Source organism: Myotis yumanensis, unplaced genomic scaffold (genome assembly GCF_028538775.1).
Source record: "Myotis yumanensis isolate MYYU_CA2020_CCGP unplaced genomic scaffold, mMyoYum1.0.hap1 SCAF_12, whole genome shotgun sequence".
Classification (NCBI taxonomy): Eukaryota; Metazoa; Chordata; class Mammalia; order Chiroptera; family Vespertilionidae; genus Myotis; species Myotis yumanensis.
Genome location: NW_027223763.1, coordinates 8,151,545 through 8,178,037, shown reverse-complemented (window position 1 = coordinate 8,178,037; position 26,493 = coordinate 8,151,545). Strand labels below are relative to the sequence as shown.

At 58.5% G+C, this 26,493-nt stretch overlaps 1 protein-coding gene across 4 annotated transcripts in view; it reads left to right on the top strand.

The window, feature by feature from the left end:
* The window catches only part of NEK6 (NIMA related kinase 6), an 82,580-nt gene that overhangs the window by 30,751 nt on the left and 25,336 nt on the right, over nucleotides 1–26,493 (top strand). For 2 of the 4 annotated variants that reach the window (XM_070430710.1, XM_070430706.1), the window contains exon 2: nucleotides 19,880–19,998. In XM_070430710.1, the coding sequence (XP_070286811.1) occupies nucleotides 19,909–19,998 (90 nt within the window). In that variant the 5' untranslated portion in view covers nucleotides 19,880–19,908. Of the gene's footprint in view, nucleotides 1–17,893; nucleotides 17,973–19,879; nucleotides 19,999–26,493 lie in introns of those variants that run through there. The other 2 variants (XM_070430707.1, XM_070430708.1) reach the window with 2 other exon arrangements.

Here is a 26,493-nt window from a genome sequence, read left to right as displayed (position 1 = left end):
TCACAAGTTCCGCCTGCCCACCGGGAGTCGGCCTATCTTGGGCTGCCGTGTGGCACACAGCCAGGGGGGCTCCTGGCGTCGGGGTTGGTGTGTGGCAGTGGGGTGGGCAGGCAGCACCCCACGGAGGAGCTGGCTGTTCCAGGCTTTGTCCAGGCAGCATTTCCCATGGAGGCCAGGTCCCCAGGAGGGTGAGCCCAGGCTAGCCCACAGCCCCCTGCCCTCTCCTCACAGAGCCAGGTAAGGCCAGGATAGTTCTAGAGGAGTCGGGGTTCTGCCCGCCAACGGGCTCTGCCACGCCCCTCCCACCCTGGCCCACCACGGGGCCTGCGGAGCACCCCTTTGGGTGAGGTCCTGATAGTTTTATGTTGAATGGATGAATGGGGGTGAGGAGGCCAGCATATCAGAGACTGGCTGGGGGACTTGATATACCTGGGGTCTCACTTTATCATCACTAGAATCTGTGTCTCAGCTGGAGGGACTGATTCAGGGAGGTGAGGATTGCAGACAAGACACTCAGCAAATAACAACCCGGCGGACTCCTCTCCTTCCACGGGGCTGTTCCCTCCACCTGCCAGGCTCCCCGAGGGCTGCACGTGGCCTGCCAGGCCAGTGCCCACACTCCCCCTGCCCTCTCACTTCCTCCCCCTGAGGGTCGTTCCCTCCTCTGGAGCACCCCGCCCCCAGCAGTGCTGGGCAGAGATGGGACGGGTGGGCCTCAGGTGTGCACTTCGCCTCTGAGTCTCATTGCACAGGTGAGCCTTTTAGGGAGATCTTAGAAGGGAGGCTCAGAGAGGTGATGAAACTTGGGCAAGATTTCCCAGCAAATAAGTGAAGGATCCCAGCTTTAAATTCAGGGAGGACAGTGCCTCCTCGCAGAGTCCTGCTGGTGGGAGGAGGGGGGTGTGACTCATTTTTGTGGCTAACCAGGGGCATGATGCCAGAGGCAGAGCTTTCCCACCAGGAAAGAGCAGGAGTCTCCTAGGACCAGGCAAGGTGGGGGCCCCCCCTTGGCTCCCTGGGAAACATGGGGCAATCAGGGTCCCAAACCAGCCCAGCCAGTCCTTACAACCCGCTCCTGCCCTTCTCTTCTGGCTTCGGTTGCCCCTTCCCCCCACCCCGGCCATGGGAGGTGGGAGGCCCCTGCTTATCGGCCGAGTGCTGATCATGTGCTAAGCAGTTTGCTGCACAATCGGATGTAACTGTCCCAACCACCCTGTGAAGCCGGGTCCCCTTATTGCATGATGACCCGCTCCCTGCCTGCATGTCCCTCACAGGATGTTTTGCTGTCACAAGAACAGCCTTTTCTTTATCCACCTCCTGGGGGGCAGGTGTGTCTGAGACAGTGCTTGGCTCCGTGAGCCTCTCAAAAAAATACTTGACCAATGATGACAGAATGAATGAACCCCTGTTTTGCTTGTTTCTTTTTAAAGAAAACTGAGGCCCACGGAGCACAGGCCCCGCCTGCTGGGGCCAGCTGGGGCCTCTCTCACTGACCGCTTTGGGCCTGGAATTCCAGGTGCGCCCGTCTGTGTCCCCGAAGGGCCACGCTGCCCCGAGAAACTTCCAGTCCACACTTGTGGCTCTGGATCAGCTCAGAAAAAGCGTGTCCTGTGACTGCTCAAGGAATCTGGGCATTTAGCCCAGAAAAGAGTGTGTTTCCTGGCTTCCTAAGAACTGGGGCCCACCCTGCCCCTGGCCTGGGCGTGCAGAGCGGGAGGGAAGGAGGGAGCCATGGACTCCGGCCTGGAAGGCGACGCGTCAGACCTTATCAGAGGTTTGCTGCCCTGCGCCTGAGACTGTCCGGCGGGACCACCCCTGCACGGCCATTCGCCTGAGCTCGGGGCAGAAGTTCCACAGCCTCCGGGCACCTCTGTCGTGGATCAGTGCTCTCGAGTTACTAGAACAGCATTCCTCATGCTCAGACAGATCTCTGTCCCTGGGGTGGCTCTCCCACACGCCTTACTGGTCACCACGAGGCAGACGTGGGCGAGACGTCCACGAAACACCGGGTGACCCGCTTCTGGTGGGTTATCAGGCCGCCAGGGCCAGATGTTTCGAAAGCCAGGCATCTGGCCTCTCCCCCCGAGGCTGGCGCGGGTTTACGAGGTGTCTTTGAAGGGAGCTGGAGTCATCGCCATGATGTCTGCCCCTTGCGTAATTCCACAATTTGGTTTTCTTTTCAGAAGAAGGGTCAGCGCTTCCCTCTCCTGCTTTTCATTTTATTTTCCTCCTGCCCCATCCTTCCTGTTGGCCGGGAATGCCTCCTCCCTCGGGCTGGGAGATGCCCCAGTGCTCAGAGGGGAATAACTGGAATTACCCACCAGGTAACTGGAATATACTGGTTAAAATTTCAAGACGGAGAAAACCTCTCTTGGGTACTCACAGGAGCGAGGAGGAGGCCAGAAAGAAATCACCCAGAGGGCACATGACTTGAACCAGTCTGCTGGTTCCCAGGCCCGGCCCCCGCGTTCTGTGAGTGTCACCCACCCGTGTGAGCAGAGACAACTTCAGGACAGGCTTGGCATTGGCTCCTTTTCTTACGCCCTTCAAGTGCAGGATGGTGACGGTAGATGGAAATTTTATCCAGAAAAAGTTGGCGACTTTAGGTTCGGCTTTTGAGTGTGAGGGAAGCTTGCCGGGCCTGTGAAATCTCCCGGCCTGGGAACCGCTGGTGCATTTCCCTTGTGGCGCCAGAAGCAGAAGTTGAGCCGCGGGAGCTCTGGGAGAAGTGTGCAGGCTGGAGAGCGAGGCCATCTGCAGCTGCACGTGCAGGCTGGCGGGGCTCCGGGCTGGGCTGGGAGACAACTCGATTTCAAGGGCCAGCTTAACCAAGTACCACAAACTGCGTGGCTCAAAGCAACAGAAATATATTCTCTCACAGTCCTGGAGGCCAGAAGTCCATGCTCAAGGTGTCCGTAGGGTGGGTTCCCAGAGGCGCTGAGGGAGACTGTTCCAGGCCTCTCTCCCGGCCTCCAGTGGCCACCAGTGGCCACCACTGACCCTTGGCTTGGAGACACAGCACTCTGCTCTGTGCCTCTGTCGTCACATGGCCTTTACCCTGTCTGCCTGTGTCCCGGTTCTCCTCTTCTTATAAAGACACCCAGCCATTGGCCCTAGCTGGTTTGGCTCAGTGGATAGAGCCTGTGTTCTGAAGGGTCCCGGGTTTGATTCCGGTTAAGGGCACATACCCGGGTTGTGGGCTTGATCCCCAGTAGGGGGCGTGCAGGAGGTAGCCGATCAACGATTCTCTCTCATCATTGATGTTTCTATCTCTCTCTCTCTCTCCCTCTCCCTTCCTCTCTGAAATCCATAAAAATGTATTTTAAAAAAGACACCAGCCATTGGATTAGGGCCACGCTGATCCTATATGACCTCATCTTAACTTCATTACATCTGCAAAGACCTTATTTTCCAGTACGGCCACATGCCCAGGTTTCAGGTAGATGTGAGTTTATAGGAACACTCTTCAACCCAGGACAGACACCCAGAGGTGAGGAGGAAGGCCTGTCTGGGTAGGGTGTTACAAAGCATGAGGATGTTGGAGGGTCTGTGGCCATTTAAGGTGGGTTAAAGCAGGAGGGCCCCCCAGACCCCCTGTTCACCAGTGGATGAGAGTGGCACGGAAGCAGCACAGTTGTGTCGGGCATGCTCTGTGCCAGGCACTGGGCCGGGGCTGAACAGGGCAGACCAGCAGACCGGAGGCGCTGGCTGACATTCCTGTGGAGGAGACAGACGCACACAGGGACTCAGGTCAGGGTTGAGAGCCGTCACCACGCAGGGCCAGGTCTGAATAGACTCCGGGAGCTGAGCTGGCCAGGGGTGCTCTGTGTCCTAGACGTGTGTATATGCTCTAGTGCAGGTGCCAAAGGCGAGAGGGTCAGTCCACATTAGCACGCTTTTCTGAAACACAGGCCTTCAGCATGTAGTCCTTTGGCGGCATCGGCCAGGGCAGCTGAGGGCCGAGAACCTTCAGCGCTCGGCACAAGCCCAGCCCTGGCCATGCTCCTTTGGGCCAGGGGAGCAGCCCCTCCCGTGATGACCAGGACCCGCCATTCCCGGTGGCGCCTGACCGTGCATCCTCCGCCTGCTTCGTGGATAAAGGTCAGAAAGGAGGGATCCCGGCTGTTTCCATCCCCCAGGGACCCTTATCTATTTTGGCAAAGGCTCTGTGGTCAGACGTTTCCGGATTAGCGTCCCAGCCCCGACACCTCCTAGGCAGTGATCTCGAGAAAGCAGGACCCAGGACCTCTGTGCTCACATCTTCTCGCCTGTGAAATAGGGGTCATGGTTCCAGCCCTGCCCTTCTCCGAAGAATTAGGGGAGTGAGTTAGAGGTCATAACCACGATGTAGGAATCCTTCCAGTGCCTACCACGGAGCCTGACCCACCGTGGGCGCTCGATAAATGCTCACCAAATAAGAGAGTGTCTTCCAGCCTGGTCTCTGGAGAGGGAGGTTCTGTAGGCATTTCCTTCCTCCCGTCTGTGGGCACGCAGTTACCTGAGGTGACGGGTCAGGGTGCCGAGGTCATGTGTATGCATATGGCATTGGTGGAGGAAAGATGCTGCTACACTGATTCTGGGGCTTTGAATCATCACATGGTCCATTGAGTAAAATCACACGTAGGCTCGGTGCAGGGGGAAGCAGAGTGGGGTGCAGAGGAGCCCTGGAGGGGGATCTGGGGAGCCGAGTTCTGGGCCTGGCTTTGCACCTTTACTCGCCATGGGGCACACGCTCACGGCGCCCTGTCGGTCCTACTGAGCACCCCTCCCCTCTGCAGACCTGAGGCCACTGCTGTCCCTGGGCCCCCGGTCCCACAGCTAGTGCTGGGCTTGCCTAGTCTCCAGGCCTTTGCACATGCTGTGCCCTCCGCCTGGAGGGCCCTCCCCCTTCTCCACTGTTAACTGAGTGGGCACGATCGAATGTCCTCAGACACATCACTCCTCTGCCCAGAGCCTCAAATACAGGTTGTAGGCCGGCGGATTCCTCGGGGCTTTTCTGAGGTCTCTGGTGAGACGAGACCTCACATGCATGGATGCAGGGGTTCTCCTGCTCCAGAAACTGACGGAAGCGTGGCCGCCGTGTTAACGATTGTCTGCCACTGACACAACAATATGAATGAAGTGTAAGGGGTTTTCTGGGGGCTCGGCGTATTCCCAGTGAGTGGATTCCCTTTGAAAAAGGCAGGACTAAGGCAGCCTCATGAAGCTGTTCTAACTGCAGTTGGGCCACCCCGTCCCCACCTGGCCCTCTGCCGGAATTCTTTCCGTGCCTGCGGAGGGCTGACTGTGTGCCTCGGGGCCGACACGAGATGTGCACCTGCCCACACAACTCTCGGTGCTTCCCCATCTGCCCAGAGCTCCTCTGAGTGGTGCAGACAGCAGGTTCCGTTGGGGCTCACCCCCACTTTCTGCACTCGGGCAGGCACCAGACTTCAAACCCCACCTCTGCCGAATGTGCACTGCCGAGCCTCGGTTTCCTCGTCTGCAAAGTGAAGATAGTCACACCCACCTCCAGGGAGCGGCAGGTGGACGCCGGTGCAGTGCGTGGCGTGGGGTGGGGGCGCGTGCTGTGGGGCTGTTCCCCCGAGCGTGAGCAATCCTCACTCTAGAGACCAGAGTGAAACAGATCGGCAGTCTGGGTGCTGAAGCCAAAAGTCTGTTGTCTGAAGAATTCCGCTTTGGAAGACAAGCTCAGGTTTGGGGTCAGAACCGTATTCATCAGGAATGTCACGGTTGAGCATCGGGGCATATTTTCTAGGCTTGGTGAGCACCCACGCCTTTGAACCTTCCACGTGGACCGTCCCGTCAGGCTTCTGGGGATCTCTCGCACAGCTGGGCTGCATGTCGCGTTCTGGTAGCATCGTTTCCACAGAGCAGCCTGTCTGGCTATGAATAGACTTTTTTTTTTTCTCTCTTTCTTGGACGCCTGAATGGCAGTCTCCCTCCTGCAGTCCCAGAGGTGGACCTGGGTTAAAACTCCAAAACGGACATCAGAGTGGGGCCATCCGTTCCTGCTCCGACCGTGGCTCCCAGCAAGGCTCAAAGAGCGGGCCGATGGCTGCCGTGAGCCGGGCGTCTCCCGAGGGTCCCCCGGGCTGTGGTGCTAACGGCTGCTGAGCAGACCAAAGCAGTCAGTTCACGGAAAAGGCAGCAGCGTGGAGGAGCAGCCAGAGTTGAGGGGGATGGTCTGTGTCTCCAGAAACAGGCCTGCTGGCAGCCATGCCGCAGATGCCGAGCCCCCGAGACAGGAAGGCCACCTGGGACGAGGGACCAGCCGGCCGCAGGCTGGAGGGCCGTATGGCCTGGCGTTGGGAGCATGGGTCTGAACCACACTACCTGGCTTCAAATCCCCATTCTTCCTCCTATACTGGACAGCGTGCCTGGCTTTTTTCTGCCTCAGTTTTCCCCTTCTGTAAAATGGAGTTAATGTACTATGGGGGGGGGGGGGGGGAACCAGGGGGGCGTAGGTTAATAGCACTTAAGTGCATTAGAACAAGAGTTGAGGGGCAGTAAATAAAAAAGGATAAATTGAGGCCCAGAAAGTGCAAAGGACGGGTCTGTGGTCACCCAGAAAGTCACTGGGGGCAGCCAGGCTCACACTCATGACTTCCAGTCTCGTGGGCATTTCCCTCCTCCCCCTTCCCCCTCAGTCAGTCGTTTTCAGCTCTGCCTTTTGCAAAGGAAATCTCGTGACCCTTCAGCCGGCAAGAATTCAGACTGCCCAGAACTTCGGAAACCTCTCTGGGCTGGCCAGGGGCCTGGTTGCAGTTCTATTCGGCTGCTAGTTCTTCCCCCCCCCCCCCCTTTTTTTTTTTCTTCTTTTAAAGCTCTAGAGGCTGTCTCCTTTCCTATCTCCCAAAATAGAAAAGTCAGCCTTTGACACACGCAGGTCCTGCTGTGTGTCCCCGAGCCACCCTCCTCCCGTTCTGGGCCTCTGTTCCCCATCTGTGAAGTGAAAAGGTGCCCCCTCGACAGATGGGTGGCCGCCACCTGCCAGCCTGTAGCTGCACTGAGGACAAGCAGACGGAGAGGTGCCACCCGGACGCGGGTGAGTGCTGACTCAACGAAAGCGGGTGACGCATCCTTCTAGGAAGTGAGGTGAAACCCACCAGAAATGCTGCCCGCTTCCGCCTGCCTCCCCGTTTCAAAGGTGGTTTGAGTCATCAGCGTTGTCTGCACTCTTCTCGCTCTCCTGTTTCAGCTGAACCCTCCTCAGCTGCCCTGTGCTGAGGTGGCCAGATGTGTCCCATCTGCGGGCCTCATGGGCGTCAGAACGGAGGGGCTTGGTGGTTCCCTGCTCTCTGCTGGGCACCCAGCCACCGGCTCTGGAGGCTGCCAGCCTCGTTATGAATCTCGGCTCTCAGCTGTTGATACCACCCCTCTGAGCCTCAGTCCCCTCATCTGTGAAATGGGTGGATGAGCCCTGCCAGCTCAAAATAGGTGGGTGGGTAGAGGTCCTGGCTCAGCCCATTCCCCTCTTCCTGCCTGCCAAGAGGCTGGGCCTGGGAGTTCAGAGATGGATGCCATGGTGGGCCTGCTACCCCCTTGCATGGGCCTTGGGCAACTCATACCCACCCTGAACCCCATTTCCTCGTCTCAACCATGGGCATAGTTCCTGCTCTGCGCACCTTTCAAAATTGTCATGAGGCTTCATAAGTGATGTGGGTAAAAATCCCTCTGCAGGTGATCAAGAACTAAGAACTGTTCTGATGTGAAGAATCTGATATCTGTCTTCCCCTGGGGCATCTCTATCCCTGTGACTCAGACAGGCTCTGACAGAGTGGGTGCTCGCTGGGTGTTGAGTGAATGAATGAAAATAGTTATCATTTATTAAGCACCTGCTACATACCAGGCATCACCCAGGGAACTTTCCGTAAGATCCTGTAATCTCACCACAACCCCAGCAGTGCAGGTATGTCCCCATTTCTCAGATAAGAAAGCTGAGGCTCAACAAGGACAGTAACATCCCACGGCCGCACACCAGGCGGTTGAGGAGGTCAGGTTTCACCTCTGACTCTTAAGTCCATGTGTCCTTCCAGATGCTCAGATGGTCCCCTGGGTCACCTCTCCCCAGGGTGTGCTGGTAAGTTCCTGGGCAGAGGGGCAGGGCGGGGGGAGATATTTGTACAAAGCTCTAATTTGTAGCCTTTGCCAGTTTCCATGGTGTACATATTCCCACTGGGCCTGATTTCCAGCAACCAGCCCTCTCCCACCAGCGCTCCCGGCGCTCCCTGGGGTCTCAGAACCACACAAAGACTTGGGAGGGACCAATGGGACCCGAAGACGGTCTGCGGGCCCCGCTGTGTGCGATATTCCTGCCAGGCCCGGAGCAGAGCCCTGTAAACGCTGGGATATAATGGACAATAAAAGTCGCCGGGAAATAGTGAGTCTCCTAGGACCACTGTCATCCCTGCCACACGCTGCCTGCCGGAAACACGGGCCCTGTGATCATGAGGCAGGATCGTCATGTAAATATATAGGGTCTCTCGCCAGCCGCGGGCCAAGATTTATTTTATTGAGACAGTGGGAGGAGGGGAAGACGGCTCAGGCTCATCGTCCTGGTAGCTTTGTGAAATGCTCCGCCATCACTTCCCAGCTTCTGGGAGGACGCAGCAGGCGCCAGTGTGGCCTCCCCCAGCCTCCTCCTAAAGGGGCTTCCTCAGAGGGGACAGACACTGCCTACCCTGTGCATAGACCCAAGGGCCTCGATGGCCACGAGACTGGGGTCCCCTAGGGGATGAGGACCTGACTTATTGTGACAAATGATTTGCTGAGCAGGTTATCAGATGTGTTTGTCACAAGGATATTGATGTTGAATGAGCACTGGTTTTTTATAATGATAACTAGAGGCCCTGTGCACGAGTTCGTGCATGGGTGGGGTCCCTTGGGGTGGCCTGCAGGGATCGGGCCCCAGCTCATGCCCCCAGCCTCACAGCCCTGCAGCCCCGCTTGGCACCCCACTGTGGCCTGGTACCACCCCCTCACCTGCTCCACCATCCTGTCTCTGTGAGCCGATCGATTGGGGCATGGGAGCTGGGGGGGAGGGGGGAGGGGAGACACAGCCCCGCCCACCCCTGCTGCTGGTCACCATCTGCAGGGTGCTCGGCGGGGCAATTGGGCCCCCGCTCGCACCCGCCTTTGCCTGGCGCCGCCCGCTCACCTGCTCCACTGTCCCGTGGAGGTCCCGCTCTTGTTGGGCCCATCAGGGCTGGCAGCACCCCCACTGCCACCTGCTGCCAGCGCTGCATCACCGACACCCGCCATCTTCTGCGACACCCCCTGGTGGTCAGCGCACATAGCAAGTGGTCGAACTCCTGAGGGGACAATTTGCATATTAGGCTTTTATTATATAGGATAGGATAGTAATCATAATAGTAGCAGCAGCCATATTTATTGAGCTCTTGTGTAGACCTAGGCCCTGATGGTCCTGGGCTGGCATTTTGTCTGCATGTTCTCACTCCTCATGACAACCCCACGAGGTGGGTCCTTCATGCCCACCCCCGTTTACAGAGCTGGAAACTGCAAAGAGGTGACCACGGGCCTGGCCGGAGCTCTCGTGGCTGGACAGAGGCAGCATAGGATTTGAACTTGGGGCTCCTAGAATCCAGAGCCTGTGCTGGGCTGCCTCTCTTGTCTCCTCATTACCGGGCCCTCTGGTCCCAGATCAAATGCCACCACCTCCCTGCAGCCCCCCTTGATTGACCCACATTGGAATCAATGGCTCCTCCTTTGATTCTGCAACATAGTTAAGCACTTGATCTGGTCCTCACCACGAACACCCATTTGGTTCCTTCCTGAGGGCGGGAGCCCATGTAGAGGGCTTCCAGGCGAGCCAGGACTCAGGCCTGCATTTCATCCAGGCTCTGCCTCTCTGCAGCTGTCACATGACCCCAGAGCCTCAGTTTCCAGATTTGTCAGGATCCCAGAGCCCAGTTTCACGGCCACCAGTGAGTCGCATGTCCTCCCATCAGCAGCACAAAAATCGTCAGCACAGGAAGGGCCCTTCTGCACCGCGGAGCCTGGCCCACCCGTGTTGTAGGTGGGGAAACTGAGGCCCAGGGATAGCCCATGACTTTCCCAAGACCATGCAGCTCTATGAGAGTCCCAGACCCCATGAAGTCCCGGCCATCGTGCCACACGCACTGTGGCTTAGAGCAGAAATCACTAACTCCTCATGGGGTGGCAGAACTGGACAGAGGGGACACTGTGCCTGCAGACGGAGCCTCGCTCAGCTGCGTGGCAGGGGGGGGGGGGCGGTGCGGGGAGGCTCACAGTGACTCTGGAGCCCTGGGTGTCCGGCCCCCTGTGGAGGGGACTGGGTGCCATCTGTGCCCCTCAGCACAGCTCCGCCCTATCTTCTGTGTCCCAGGTCGACCGGCAGAGAGTGACTGACATCACACGTGAGGGCACAGAGGCTGACCAGAGCCATGTCAGACTTCTGGAAGGTTCTGGCTGCCTCCGGCCCAGGAGGAAGAGGAAGGCTCCATGGAGCTGGTTCACGTGGTGTGAACCTGTACTTTCCCTGGGCGCTGGGCCCTGTCCTGGGCCGAGCACATGTGCCCTCAGAGGCGCATCTCTGCCGTGGAGGGCTTTCCTCTCCAGCGGACAGGAGGCTGGAAGCAAAAGAAAAGCAGGTTAGGCAGAAAGTGCCCATCTGGAGTCTCTTTTGTGAGTCGAGGCTGGTGCTGCCCACGTAGCAGGGTGGTGGAGGACAGTCCCTGAGGAGTGCCACCCTCACAGGGCCTCAGTGGGGGTCCCCCTGCAAGTCCCTGGATGGATGGCCTGGGCCCAGCCTGGGCCACTCAGGGGGCTGGAGGGGAAGGTGCGCTGGCAGGTGGCCACGCCCTGGTGCCAGCTCGGTATGTCCTCCGGGCCTCAGCTGCCATATGCCCGTGCCAGTCCCAGCGGTTGAGCTACAGAGGGGGTGGCTGCACAGGGTGCTGGCGGCTCCTGTTCGGGAGGAGGAGGCCCGGCTGGGCTGGCCTGGAGCTTGCCCTGACCTCCTCCCCCATGCCTGCAGAGGCACCAGCCTCCACACCTTTGACCCCACCGTGTCCTCCACCAGAATCCCCTTCCCCTCTGGTTCGAATCCTGCCCATCCCTCCAAGCCATCTCAAACTCCACCTGTTGTGAGACGCTGTCCGTGACCTTGCCTGGCCGGACCCGCGCGCCCCTCCGTCCTCTTCCTGGAGGCATCTTCAGGCTCTGTTCTGGCTCGTGGATATCTGTCCCTGTGTCCCACGGCTCTCTCCCGCGGACCCTGTGAGAGCAAGAGCTTCCACCTGTGTCGTCTGGGAATCAGCACGGGCCCTGCACCCATTAATTGGGTGTCTGTTGTGTGCCAGCCCGGGGCGAAGCACTTTGGTTCGCGTAAGGCCAGGAACCTTCCAGCAGCCGGGGCGATGCATGCTACTCTTGTCCCTGTTTTACCCTTGGGGACACGGGACACACACAGCTGGGAAGGGGCAGATCCAGGACTTGAACCCAGGGCCGCTGCCTATCAAGGCGTTCGTCTCTCCGGCAACAAATGCTTTTGGCTCAGTTCACAAAAGAGAGAAGAGGTTAAGCTTTTAAAGGGACAGCAGGAACTTCATGCTTCTTAGCATTTGCTGGGCCCCAGTGCAGGGGACGGGGGGGGGGGGGGGGGGGGGGTCCTTCCCAGGGACAAGAGAAGGACCCCTCGTTGCTCCCAAGCCCGGTTGGGTTAGTCCTGGGCTGCTGCCTGTGTTCCAAGTGCCAGTTGGGGGCGAAGGGTTGATAGAGCCTGGAGGGCTGAGCCCTTCCCCACAGGGTGGGTGTGGAGTTGGCTGAGGAGGTTGGGTCCTGGCCCGGTGCTGCCGCTGCTGTGCTTGTGGCCCTGGCAAGTCTCTTGCTTCCTGCCTCAGTTCCCCGGTGGGTAAAATGGGGGAGTAGGACTGGCTGGTCCCAGAGTGGAGTCTGGTTGCATTCCAAGCCCACTGGCTGAGGCACACACGTGCACTCTCTCCGGACTGCCCGGTGTCTGCGGCCACAGACCAGCCCCCGGTGGGCATCGGCCTCCCTGGCGACCATGACAATTTCCATTCGCCACAGAGGTGGCAGCCGGGGCTATTTTTGGAACAGCGTGTGGTGGGGGTTTCCTTTCGGCAGCGGCTGGGCATGGAGTCTCGGGCAGGGGAAGTCCCACGCAGACAGGGCCGGCCCCTCTTCCTTCACCCGCCCTGGCACCGAGAGGCCACCCTCCACCCAGGCCGAGCAGACCTGCCCCGAGCCTCTCAGGAGCCACTGTGCAAGGTACCTGCCTCTGTTCTGCCTCCTGCGGGGGGAGCCCCTCACCCTTTCCTGCCACCTTGGGCAGCTGTGACAGAGAGTCAGGCCCCGGGGGGACCCCGGGAGCCTGGGCTGACAGAGCACCGACCGTGGCTACCACTGGGCCAGTGCCGTCAGCCGAGCTTGACCTTTGCCACCATGCAGGGGTGGGGAGGGGTCACCCTGAGTGAGCCTCGGCTTTGGCAGAGCTGCTGAGGTTGCAGGGGAAGCAGAGAGCCGTGCTGCCTCGGGGCGGGGGGGGGGGGGGGGGGGGTTGGCCGCCGGAGCCCCTTCCGGATGGCGGAGCGGTGAGTTCTCCACAGAACGTTCTCCCACCAGGTACAGCTGTTCCCTCAAACCTGAGAAGTGGGCAGGTGAGAAAATTGGGGGAGGCCAGGGGCTCAAGAGCGTGTCCTGGGGAGAGGCGACTGGGTGGGATTACGGGCGCTATCCTGGGGCCCAGGGCAGGCTCTTTACAAACACTGACGCCCTCCAGCCCCCTGGGGGCTGCCTCCCTGGCTTCTTCCTCCTGACTTCTGGTGCTGCTGTACCTGGGCAGCGGGCAGGTGCCTGGCCCTCACCCTGCAGCCTGCTGGGGCCATAGGGTGAGTGTTTAGGTCTCTGCACCCAAGGAAAACATGCAAGCAGTCAGTGACAGCACAGGCACCAGGGATGTAGAGCCAGGCGTAACTGGGGGAGTCCGGGAAGGCTGCCTGGAGGAAGTGCCCAGGTTGGGCTGTGGAGGAGGAGCCAGGTTTGCCTGGAGACAATTCATTTCAGACAGGGAGAAGCAGAGCCTGCCAAGGTCTTGAGGAAAGACCAAGTTCATTTCCCTGGAGGGCAGGGCTCCTTCGGATGGTGAGCCTGTCTGAGGGGTCCAGTGCTCCTAGCAGAGTGAGATCCCCCAGCTCTGGAAGGATCACCCCACACAAATGAGACTGAAAGTCAGACTTTGGAAACGTCGGATCTGGGTGCAAACGGTATGCCTTTCACTAGCTGCACGAGTTTGGCAAGTCACCTGACTTCTGTGCACCTCAGTGTCCTCATGTGTGAAATGGGGTGTCGCAGAGGAATGTGCTGAGGTGCTGCATGTAACTCGCTGGCACAGAGACATGCTCAGCAGGTCTTCCTCCTCGAAGGGGTGGGGTGGGAGCCGGGGGAAATGCAGGAAGGCAGGCCCCAACCAGCTGGGCAGAGCTTGCAGTGCCTTCTGTCGTGTGGGACACCCCTGGGAAGCTCGGGGTGGGGATCGGCTGGTTGGGATTTGTGTGCTGGAGAGGGGCTCTTTCCCACGGTGGCCTGGAAGCAGTTGGGTCACTGGACCCGCTGAGAAGGGGCCAGGCCAGCACAGGGCAGGGGCTCTGGCGAGTGCAAACTCATTTGGGGAAAGAATCGGCGAACTGGATGGAGCCCAGCTGTGGACCGAGGGAGGTCGAGGTGTGGGACGGGGTGAGTCTGGGTTCCTGCCAAATCCCGGGGCAGACAGGTGACCCGTTGCTAAGGTGGGACTTGGGAAGGTCAGGCAAAAACTCTAGTTTGGGCCAGTGAGTCTTTGGTGCCGGTGGCTTTTGTGGTTGGGGTCTGGAGCTCTGGAGAGAGAAGGAGGGGGGTGGGTGATGGGTGAGGAGAGGCGAGCTGGTGGTGCTGGGGGAGTGAGCTGAGCGGGAAGAAAGGCCCATCGTCTGGGTGGGCATCGCCCCTCAGCTGTGGCCCCCAGGTCCTGCAGGCCCACGTGGGAGGCCCGCTGCCCCAGGAGGGGTTAGGGACCTCTCTGCAGGGCTGCTTGTGGCCCCCTGTCTAAGAGAAGCCAGGCTCCTGCTGGTCCTGGGCTCCTGCCCAGGAATCTGAGCAGCAAGTGTGGCTTTGGTGGGGGCGGGGCTGAGGGGCCACAGGACCACTCAGGAAACCAGACACCAGCTGTGGCTGCTCCCCTACAGCTCCCAGGCCGCCCCTTGACTCTGGTCTGAGAGCTGGCTGCTTCCTGTCAAGTGATGAATGGGTAACGGCTGCTTAGCCCAAGACCAGAAGAGAAGGGAGGCCGGGGCGGGGACGGGAGGCGGCCGGAGCCACAGCTCATCCATTCACTCATGCTCTCTTCCAAGGCAGTGTGGACTGGGGGCATCAGACAGACTTGGTTTCAAGTGTTACTTCCCCCTATTGCCTGCTGTGTGGCCACGGGCCCCTCCGTTACCTGGTCTGAACTTTCCCTCCTGCCTCGCATAATGTAGATAATAGCCACCTGGGACTCCGTGGAGCCTCTGTTTTCCCATCTGCAAAATGGGGTGATGGCTTCTTGGAAGATATCAAGTCACTGAGCTCAGGGGGGCTGCTTGGTAAGGATGTTGGCTGACGCTGAAGCTGGTCCAGCCTTGACACCACCAGGGGCCCGGCTGGAGCTGCCTGTCTCCTCACTGGGCCTTAGATCGCCACTGCGGAGGGCTGCGGAGGGCAGGGCGGGCCTGTGGCACGGCCCTCTCCCAGCTGGCCAAGGCCCCGGGCAGTGGGCACCCATCCCTGGCACTGGCCGCCAGGAGCCTGCTGGTCGAGTGGAAACAGCCGCAGGGGCCTGCATGGTGTTGGGTCCCTCATTTGGGGGAAAGAAAACTGTGTGTGTGTGTAGGGGAGGGTGTGAAGTCAGGAGGGGTTTCCTGCTTTGGGAAATCAGCCCATGATGCTGCTCATGAGCCGGAAGGACTGAGAAGGGGCCTCCCTCTGAGAAACCCGCACAGGGTCCCGTGGCAGCTGAGGCCGAGCCTCCAAGGACGCCTGGGTGGCTCTCCCGAGGGCTTGGCAGAACCTGTCAGCCTTCACCACCTTCACCCCCAAACAAGGGCAGTGGCGCTCCTGCCTCAGTGGACGCACTGAGCACCGGCTGGGCTCAGCCTCGTGGTCGCCGATGACCCTGACCGCCTGCACACACACACATGTGCAGGAAAGGACAGGGACACGCCGTTTCCACTCAGGGCTTGGGAGCAAAGTGACAAACGCTTGCCCCACATGGTATAAGAATGCACTTCCAGAAGCCCCACGACACCCCCCGCCCCCCATGCACGTACCCCAACCCTGCCCCAGGTCCGGTCCTTGGCCTGAGCCTCCTGGTGTCTTGGGTCATCTGGCCCTGGGAGGGTAAGGGCCCCAGGGAGCCGCCGGCCTCCACGAGGTGCGGCATTTGGCGGGGCACAAAGGAGGGACAGGCTTTCCCTAGCTGAAGTTTCCAGAAATTGGGAGGCAAAGGCCAGACAGCAGTCTTCGTCAGAAAGGCCACTTGGGTAACCTCAGAGCCCTGCCCAGCGGGAGCTGATCCCTTCTAGGATGAAACCCAAGTCCCCGCGTCCCCTGGGGGTCACTCCCTGCAGTAGGAAGAGCCTCGTCAGAGGCCAGGCGGGAGGAGCCGGGCAGTGGGCGTGGCAGAGGTGGCCGCAGTTCCCGTAGGTGATGCAGGTGTTTGCTCCAGAGTCATCTCACAGAGGCCACGCCGTGCAGGAGGCAGAGCACGACCTGGGGTCCCCCAGCCCTGCTCTGTCCCTCCCAGCTGTGTGACCCTGGGCAAGACCACGCCCGTCTCCGAGCCCCAGCTCCCGTCTGGCACGTGCAGGCGACCACTCCCCATTGCCCCACGGTCAGCACTGGCGGCAGTGGGAGCAGCTAAAGCCTCGGGGTGGTGAGTGTGCCAGGCTCTGGTCTAAGGCATTCATGTCTGTTACATGTTTAATCCTCTCAGTTGCCCTCAGAGATGGGTTTTACTATTGGCCCCATTTTCCAGACGAGGAAACTGAGTACTTAAAGGTTGCCCATCCCAAATAACCCCTGGGCTCCTCCTGATTCGGTCCCTGGGAGTCTGGTAGACATGGCGTGCGTACACACACACACACACACACACACACAGGCCGAGAAGCCACACTGCGCCCACAGCACCTTGGAAATGCAGGACCCTCGCCCTGACCGGTTCGGCTCAGTGGATAGAGCGTTGGCCTGCGGACTCAAGGGTCCCAGGTTCGATTCCGGCCAAGGGCATGTACCTTGGTTGCAGGCACATACCCAGTGGGGAGTGTGCGGGAGGCAGCTGATCGATGTTTCTCTCTCATCGATGTTTCTAACTCTCTATTCCTCTCCCTTCCTCTCTGTAAAAAAATCAATAAAATATATTTAAAAAAAATAAAATAAAAAAGAAATGCAGGACCCTCGCTCCCGGCAAAGAAAGGCCCTCTTTGAGGTGGCACTCGGTGTGGCCTGCGGCTCTGGGCCTCACATTCCACGGATTTTTGGCCCCTGACTTGGGCTTGGCAGCCTGTTCCTCATTGTTCAGCAGCTTGGCAGGAGCCCGGCAGCGGCAGCTCCCTGCGTTACCCGGAGGCGCCGGCATGCGCTGTGGTTCCTTGCCCGGCTCTCCATGTCCTCCCTCCAAGTCCCTTTGTCTTGATCTTTCTGCGTCTGAGCCCCCTAAGAAGCAGTTTCTGGCAGGAAATTTCTGGCATTAAAGGGTCCGGTTTCTGTTGAAGTGTAGACAAAAAAGAATGAAAATTCTCTGAAATTTTCTGGAGACTCTGGGACTGAGGGTTGGGGGTGGGGGGGGCTTGGGAGTCAGTGAGGCCTGGGTTCACATGCCCCTCTCTAGCTCACTCGAGACATGACCTTGAGCCTCCCCTCTGAGCCCGATTCCTCATGGTGAGATGGGTCTACCAGCAGCCCCAGGGTGCATGGGAAAGACCTGGCTCCCTGGGAGCTCAGAGCCTCTTTGCCTTGCCCTCCCTCCCCGCCTCTGCCCCTTTGTCGTGGCCCCTCTCTGGCACTGGGGGGGTGGGAGGGGCTGTGACTTGCAGGGTCCTCCTTGGCTGCTGCTTTTCTGGAACACAGGCCCCTCCCCCTCGCTGGGGAGCGTGGTGCAGCACCTTCCATTCTAGACAGAAAGGCTCTCGGGAACAGTCATTCACCACAGCCCAGGGCCTGGCAGGGAAGGTGCGTGGACAGCAGTGCCATAGCAGCTGGTGCCGTCCCAGAGGGCAAGGACCATGGCCCTCGTGGGGGGAAGTGGCCCCTCATGGCCCACTCAGCACAGATCTCATTCTCGTTCAGTGGGGAGCCCCTGGACGGGAAGAGGATGCTGGGAAGGGCTGAGAGGAGCACAACATGGAGGTTTGGGGCAAAGATGCTTTTGTGGGTTTGAGTCCTGGCTCCTCTGCCTGTGATCCCTGTGATCTGGGCACATCTCGTAGCCTCCTTGCGCTTCGGTTTTCTCGTCTGTAAAATGGAACCATAAGAGACCCTATTCGGTGGAATTGTTCAAATGAGATGGGCTGACAGCTGAAGTGTAGGGAGCAGGGCCGGCATAGTGAGTGCACACCACTGTTGGCTGATCATGACTATTTCTGATGAGGCCTGGGTGGGGGCCCTCACGTTGCTCCTGTGTGAGGAGCCTGGGACGCCTGAGAAGCTCCTGAGGGCGTGCAGGCCGCTGCCTCTGAGCTCAGCTGTGGGAGTGCCGGGTGGGGGTGTGGGAGTGACCTTCGCAAATACCTCCTAGGTTTCTGACCCATGTGACTTGCCCAAGGTCCCCACTGGGGAGTGACAGGGTCACGACACAAACCCAGGCTGGCCGGCCACAGAGGCTGTGTGAGGTGGGACAAGGGAAAGGGAAGCCAGGACTGGTGCACGTGAGGTCTGTGAGCAGGTGAGCAGGTGAGCAGGTGAGTGAGGCACGGCGGGCCGTGCCAGTGCTTCTGCGATAAAGACAGAACCTTCCTGCTGAAGACAGCTCTCCCGCCTTTCCCAGAGGCCCCCCTAAGGGCAGAGGACGGTGAACATGTCACCCCGAGGGGTCTGGGGGTGCAGCCCCAAGCAGCTGCAGAGCCTGCAGGAGCCTCGGGTTTTATCTTAAAATTCATGCGCATTTTACATTCTGTTCCCTCTGTATCCGGCTTATTGTCGCACACATTTCCCCCCTGAGGAACAGCGCTGCCTCGGGAAGCTGCTCGTGTTTATCTGTTTATCCTGGGGCCTTTCGTACCCAGGTTCTCGCCGTGTCACCTGGGGGGGAGCGCTCCATGCGGAGGCGGGCACAGATGGTGGGCAGGTGCTGAGGGGACTGCAGTTCCATCTGCATTTCAGGAAGTGGCCTCAGCGGCCCAGGCGGAGGAGGAGGGCGTGGTGGGGAGGGTCCCAGGCCCTGGAGGCCCAGCGATCAGGCAGTCAGGGGTGTGCGTGCGGGGACAGAGGCCTCCGAAGAACAGGCATAGCGTCGCTGTGCCCTCACCGTGACACTGATTTGAGATAAGAAAAGGGAGACAGCAAGAGCTCTACCTTCGTGTGTATACATTAGGATGAACCACATACAGTGCTGTGTGTGGAAGTCAAAACTGGTTGAGTTTGGGCAGCGTCACAGACAGGAGCCCGCAGGGGCCGGGCCAGGCGGGCCGTGCTAGGCAGGAGGCTCCTCAAGCGGCGCCCTGCCAGCCTGGGTTGTGTGGACCTGCAGTCCCTGTCTTGCCGCCTGCTCCACGTGGCCTCGCTCCCTGCCATCTCCTGTGCGTGCTGGAGAGCAGCGTTATCCGTTATCCGAAAACGCAGATGGAAGGTGTGTGAGGGAGGAGCTGGGCCTGCCGAGGACGCAGGAGGAGGGGCCCTGGACGCGAAGGTCCTGCAAAATGCTGGGGTGAATGAGGGCCTGTCCTCCTCCGAGGAGGCCACGCCCCTTGCATCCGGAGGGTCACAGGCTGGGTGTGTCCTCCTGCAGCCTCACAGCTGCTTCTGCTTCTGTGCGCCTGAGCCTCCATCCCTGCCCCGGGGGTGCTTGTCTACTGGAAGCCGGAGAGGCTGCCTGTGACCCCAGGAGTGGAAGTGATGTTGGGGGTGATACTCAGAAGGCCTTCAGCTCAGGCCTGGGTACCTGGTGGCACTCAGGGACAGCTGCTGCGGTTACTATGGCAACTGGTGACTAGCATCCGAGCTCTTGGGGAGCCTCTGATGTGACAAGCCCTGGAGGTTGAGAGGGTTGCTCCCTGGTGCCCAGAGGCTTGAGCAGGACTGTGAGAGGGACCCATGGCCTTGGCCTTCCTGTGATTGGTGCACTGGGCCCAGCAAGGATGGAGACGCAGGGCCCTTCCTGCAGCTGCTGCTTGTGGTCTGACTCGAGGTCTGCCTCTCCTGACCACCCAGGCTGCCAGCGGGGTTTATGTGGGACTGATGTTGGGGGGCAGGGGTGTAGAACTACCCCCAAGAGGCTTGGAGGACAGCGATGTGGACAGAACTAGGCTCTGGAGTCTGGCACAAGTGGGGTTGAATCTGGTGCCCCCTGGCTGGCTGGGGCCACCTTTAGACTTTTCCCTGCAGAGCCTCAGCTTCCCCTCTATCTGTTAGGGACAATCCTAGCAACCTAACAGGACAGCATAATGGAGGGAAAGTGTGTCACACAGGGTGTCAAGTCCTAGCCCTGCCACTTCTGAGCTGGGTGGCCACAGGCAAGGTACTTAACTGCTGTGCACCTCAACTCACACCCCTGTAAAATGGGGCCAGTGAAAGAACTTCCTCCGTCCAAGGGCTGTCAGGGGAGAATGGACGGGCAGATACATAAGAAAGCCCTCGTTTTCTTTTGCAGCCCGTGCCCTTGTGAGGTTGGCATGCAGGATGGCAGGACAGCCCAGCCACATGCCCCACGGAGGGAACCCCAACAGCCTTTGCCACACCCCGGGGCCCGCGCACCCTCCTGACCCACAGGTAAGCCCTTTCCTCTCTCTGCAGGGCCTGGGAGTCTCCCAGGGACACATCCCTGAGGCCGCTTCACCCTGGCCAACCGGGGCAGCCCCCAGACAGAGCCTCCTCTCGCACGTTTCCAGCAATGGGAGCAGAGCTCACTGCCTAACCCAGCCAGCCCTTCATTTCCTCCAGCGGCACTCGGAGAAGCCACTCTGGGTGGGATGCCAGGCGCTGGGCCTGCCCCCGGGTGTTCCCATGTGAATGGAACTGCTTTGTCTCAGAGGGATCAGTGCTGCTGAGAAGGATGGACATAGAGGGGCTTGTGGCAGCGCCGGGAGAAAGGAGGGTGCGGGGAAATGGGCAGGGAGAAAGAACTTGGGGTCAGAAAGAACTTCCTTACTCTGGGCCGAAGTCTGCCTCCCTTCTGGTGGGGACTATGACCCTTTCAGCCTCTTTATCCAGAACCAGCAAAGCAAAGAATCACAGGATTCCTTCCACTGCCTCACCCTCGTGTAGACCTCGGAGAGCCAGGCAGACTTGCGCAGCTTTTCTAAAGACAGCTTTTGGGGTTCGGAGCTTCTCGCACACCCCAGGCTGTTCCCTGGGCCTGGAGTGCCCTCCCCAACTCCTCCTCCAGCCTCAGAAACGCCACTGCTTCTGGGGAGCCTTCTGCTCCACCCAGCCCCTCCTCTGTGCTGCTTCCACACCTGTGCCCAGGCCCTGGGTCACGGCCATGAGCACATCCCACTGGGGGACTGGATCCTGGGTCTCCTTCCCTCCTTAGACAGAGAGTCCTCTGGAGCCCCTCATGTCTGCTGAGTTAATACACTGCGCATACGTGTAGTGCACCCAGGACGCACACGACCCACGTCTGCTCTGACCCAGCACGCAGTCTCACAGGAGGGTCAGACAGGAAAGAATGCAGAAGAAACTCGGAGCCAGTGAAGCTCCAACAAGGCACCTGACCCAAAGCCAGATTCACGCAGAGGTGACATATGAACTAGGAGAAACTGTGTGTGTGTGCACAAGGGTCCAAGGGCATCTATACTCTCCATTCTGTCACTGGCTGAGATGCAGGGGCCTATTTCCTAGATGGATTTGGGGAGGTGGATCCCAGCAATCTGGGCAGCTCATGGACACTGCTGGTCCAGAGTCCACCAGGACATCTCAGCGATGCCGGGGCAGCGGGGCTTCCTCGGATAATGTAGCAATTTGTCATATTAAGTCATTCACTAACAATCGAGTCCCCCTTGATTAATCTCCCAGAATTAGCCAGTTGCATTTCAAGCAATTAGGGTTAATTATAGCCTCGTTTGGCAGAGGAGAGAGCCCCGTAATTATTTCACGAACAAGGACGCGCTGGGCTGCGGCGGCGGCATCGGCCATGGCGTCTCGTCGCACATGTTGGAGTGGTAATGACATAGTTAAGTGTAATTAGATACGATTACTCAGCGTTGGCCAGCGCCTGTCGGGGAAGATGCCCCAGTGCTGCCAGCATCTGGCCGGGTTTGCAGTACCAGGAAGAACAGTGGTGTTGACGCTGGGTCTGCGGACGGTTGGGTTGGACAAAGGACAGTCTGGCACTTCCTGTTGCCTCGTCTGGTATTTAAATGCCATCTGAGGAGATATCGGGGCCTGAACCTTGCCTATTTCAGGACATAGAATCACTGGAACTGATGTCGGGGCATTTTCCTTTATGGCAGGAGGCATTGCTATTTCCCCAAAATCATTCTTAGAGGAAGGAGCGAGGCTCCGCGACAGCGAGAATGCTGCATGCTGGACCGGACTGGGTTCAGTTCCCAACTCCATCCCTCACCAGTCAGGTGACGTTGGTCAGTGACCTCTCTGAGCCTCAGTCTCCTCATCCGTAAAATGGGGCCATGAAGACTAAGTGAGATGGTATACTTTAAACGCCCAGCAGGGCACCCAACATCGTGGGTGTTACGAAAATGGGAAGTCATTGATCTTATTGTGATATTCTAAAATTTAATTTCGTTTTCACAGCTAAAGAGCCCAGAGCTGGAAATACCCCCAGTGCAGATAGAACAATTTAGCCCTCTGATTTTTAATAACCTTCTGTGCCCAAGACACATGGTTTGTTCATTTCAAGGAGCTTTCCAGTTCTGAGAGCTACCAGCATATGAAAACATGTTTGCTGAGCACAGCAGAATTATATGTGAAATTCATATATACTAGTAATTGGGAAAGCTGAACATACCTGCCTTTGTTAAGGTTTTGAATGAATGAATGAATGAATGAATGAATGCAGTTGGTAAAAAGCATCTACGCTTTATGATTTTTGCCAAGTTGCTGCAGAGCATTTTCATCAGGAATGAAAGGCAAGGCTCAGCTGACCCAGTAAGAACCACATGAATTTCCAAGCAGGAGAACGGTGTTCTTGCCTGAGAAAGCCCTGGCTAATGCGTCTTCCATCAGGAAAGTCTTTGCAGACCTGCTTGGGCTGTGCCAAGTTCCGCTGTGTTCGGCACTGTTCCGAGAGAGAGGAACGTGCTTGACTTTGCAGGAGATGAGGACAGCATTGCGCAGGCCCAAACCGTTAGGAAAAGATTCCCAAGCCAACGATGGTCGTTAGATAAGATTTAATGTCCAAATATCGATGGCCATTAACGTTCAAGAAGTGTTTGCTTTGTTGTAAATTCAGCAAGTGCTTGTCTCATTTTTGCCTTCGGTCTGCGTGTTCCAGGAAGAGGGAAGAGCCAGACCTGAAGGTGCAGGACCGTCGGGTTAGATAAAGGTTTAAATCCCGGTGCTTAGACTAGGTAGAATGAGCAGTCGTGACGAAAGGCTTGGACTCCGAGCTGTGTCATTTGGAATTGACTGCAGCCGATGGGGGGCCCATTGTGGGTCTGAAGTTGACGGGGTTGAGGTTTTAGATCACTGGGAGCTGAGGCTCGAGGCGCAGGGAAGGTGGGAAAAGGAGGCGAGGAGGTGAGACGATGCCTAAGCCTTAACCAGGCTGGACACGGAGCGAAGATTTCAGAGATTGCCGGGAGGGGGGGGGCGGAGAACCACCTGCTTTTGGTGACTGAAGGAGGAGGGAGAGGGAAGTCCAGGATGTGCCCAGCTGCTGGGTGATGGCTGCTGCTCTGTGCGGCTTCACCCTTCCAGTCTTTGCTTGTCCGTCATTGGGAGCTGATTCCGGAGTCTCTCGTCCGCATGTTTAATTAAGCTCAGCTCGCTCCGAGCTCCGAGCTCCGTTAATGAGGGTCGGCCTGGGGAGCCACGACAGTGGAGATGCCTTAGGTTTTGTCGTCAGGCGTCTTCCATGCTTCGGGCATCTCGCTCGCTGTTCCCATGGTGCTGCGTGAAGATGTCCGGGCGAGAGAGTCACAGTGGCGGTTGCACCTACCTCCTCCCCTCCTTCCACCAGCTCAGAGCAGTAGGTCTTATTTGGGGCTCCAGTTTGCAGGGGTGGGGGCGACGCTGCGATACATGACTTGCCCGTTAGCCTGGGAGGCGCAGAGGCGGGGTCACTCCCGTCGCATGGCCCGTGTGCACCTTCTTGAGTTTGAAATGAGCCAGATCGTGAAGAGCCGAGTGGGGTTGGCCTCCTTAGGGCCTGAGGATATGGACTCTCTGTAAATCGTGCCCTTTCGTGCAGCGTGGATTGGAAACACGTTGCCATATACGCAGGTCCCGCGTTCCTTACACACGATGTCAGATGTCTTTAAAGGCTGAACTTGGTTTACAGGAAATGTCATTCTGATGAAGTGTGCTTTCTAAAATCACAGAAACGGTTGCCTCAAAATTAATGATGCATTGCAAATATCGGAGGGAAAAGACCCATCCAGTGTAAAGACGATTAAAATTCAGGTCAGAAGTCTGACTTAGTCAGGCTAAATTTTTTAATGAGATTTCAGGAAATTAATTGGGCGAATGCATTTTTATACTTTTAACATGTAATTTTATGCTCCTGTTTGAAAAAAAAAGAAGAAGAATTTGTCGATGGCCAAGGCTTACTGTGGTTCAAACATTTTTAACTCCAATTAGCACAGGGTGGGGGGCATTTGTGGCCTAATATGATCGGACTTGGAGAAGAAAGCTGGGTTTCTCTAAGCTCTCTGGGGTGGGGGTGTCCAAGATACCCCCTTCCCTGTACGTCGGGCTTTGGCCCAAGAAGCCTGGCAGCATTCCTTGGGAGGGTGGGCTGGGGACAGAGGGACTCAGGGACCTGGGCCGTCTTCTTGGCTCCTTAGCCAGACCTCCAGATTTGCTTCCAGAGGCCCCCTTCTCTCTGAGATGGTGTGGCCTCCTGGGCATCGCAGGCCTCCTCCCTTGGGCCCCTGCAGCTGGCAGCAGAGCCTGGGTCAGCATCCCCACTGCCTACCCAGCCCTCCACCCCATCTCCTCTACCTTTGGGGGAGAACTAAAGGGCTCCCACCCAGGGAAAGAGGAGGAGGAGTCAGAAATGGCCTTTGGTGCCCATGGTGAAGCGAGGCAAGGGGAGCGCAGTCCCTTGGCTCACCGTCTCAGAGGTCACTGCTTGACTATAGCCAGGTGACATTGCGTCAGTGACCGCTCTGAGCCTCAGTTTCCTCATCTGTGAAATGGGGCCATGAAGGCTACGTGAGATGGCAAACGTTAAACATCCAGCACGACATCCCACATTGCGGAAATAATAGGCCGTTGGTCTTACCCTTATTGTGTAGAATTCATTTTCTTTTTCGCAGCTAAAGGGCCCAGAGCTGGGCACCCCCTCAGGGCAGACCCTCGTGGGGACGAGGACGGTGGTGAGGACACCCTGCACTGTGTCCTGGGCCAGGCCTTTGCCAGGCCAGGTGCTGTACACACCCTGGCTCCGTCCGTCCCAGCCGCCTGGGAAGTAGGCGCTACTGTTCTACAGACATCTGCGATGCCAACGCCAACACCAGTAACACACAGCCTTTCCTGTGTGCCACGTGCTTTCCTTCATTAACCTGTTTAACCCCCTGGGGGTTACAGATAAGGAAACTGAGGCCCAGAAGGGCTTGCCTAAGGTTTACAGCCAGGAAGTGGCAGAACTTGGACTTGAATCCAAGCTCAGGGCCCCAGTGTCCCTGGAGGTTGTTCATTTTCCCCAGGAGCCGGTCCTGGCCCAGACCTAACGGGCCGTCCACAGCATCAGATGAGCCTTCCCAGGAAGGCCGACGGGATCTTTACTGTGAACCACGCTGGTGTGAGCTGTCCGGGCCCAGCCCCGTGTTTGCCCAGCAGTTCAGAGCTCCAGGGACCCTTTTAATCCATATCATCTCCCTGGACCCTCGTGGAATCCTGAGGCTGGTGTTACGCGGCCGGGCTGTGGACGACCTCCCCGGCTGCAGAGGCAAGAGTGGAACTTGCCGAGGGCTGACCCAGGACAAGGAAGGCCTCGGAGGTGGCAGCAGAGGGCGGCCTGGCCTTTCGGGGCAAGAGCTCAGGTCACCTTTTCCTTTTCCACTCACAGCCCCTGAGATAAATCAGGTCAGGACTCTGCTGGCTCAGGCGGCTGCGCCGGGAGCCCTGTGTCCCGCAGGGCCCCCCACCGGAGCCGAGGCCACCCGGTGAGGGGCCCCATTCACCTCCGGGGAGGCACCCTCACCCGGTGCTGCTGCCCCAGTGACCTGCCCCACCACAGGAGCTCATTCCTCTAATTAGGTCGAATGGGTTGTGACAGGAAATGCAAATCTGGGTCATCGCATATGCAGATGTGCAGCTGGAGCGGCAGCTAGCCGGCTGGGATGTCACCCACGTCCTCTGGGAGCTTCCTGGAGGGTGGGGAGCGGGCAGCCGGGCTCTGGGGCCAGCCCTGGGGGGCGGTGGTGCGGGGACTCAGCACTCATCCTGAGGAGAAGCAGCCCAGCTTCCCAGAGCAAGGACCCTTAGAGATCACATCCTCCAAACACTTCAAGTCCCAGGGGGGAAACTGAGGCCCAGCGCGGGAGGGTCCCTGCCCCATGTCACCCACCCAGCAGTGCATTCAAGTCCCAGCTCCACTGCCTGGCTGGGGGACCGTGCCCCCCTTTTCTTATTTATAAAATGGGATTCATAATTTACAAGGCTGTTCGAAGATGTAAGTCAAAATCTGTCTAAGCAGCCAGTACAGTAACTGACACACAGTAGGTCCTCATACACGACGGCGTGTCATATTTCCCTGAGTACGTGTGATTCCTCCAGGCGCTGACGTCACCTTTGTCTGGGGTGTGTGATTTCGGCTGCACTCAGAAGTGACCGTGGACGTCACAAAGACCCACTGAGCTCCAGTTATGAGCACATTCCGTGTGTCATTTAACAAACAGGCCCAGCACTTGCCTTGGCTCAGGGGACATGGAGGGCACTGAGGCAGGAGCCCACTCTTGGAGAGGCCCGTGGAGGGGTGCGGGGGGAGGCAGACAGAACGTAGCCGCCAAGCCAGTGATCAGATCGTGAGGGGGCGTGATAAGGGCTGTGGGGGAGCCAGCAGCCTGTTTCTCAGCTGCAGAGCGGGGTCCTCGCGGGGAGCACCTGGGGCGGGTGTGGAGAGCACGGGGGGCGGGGCGG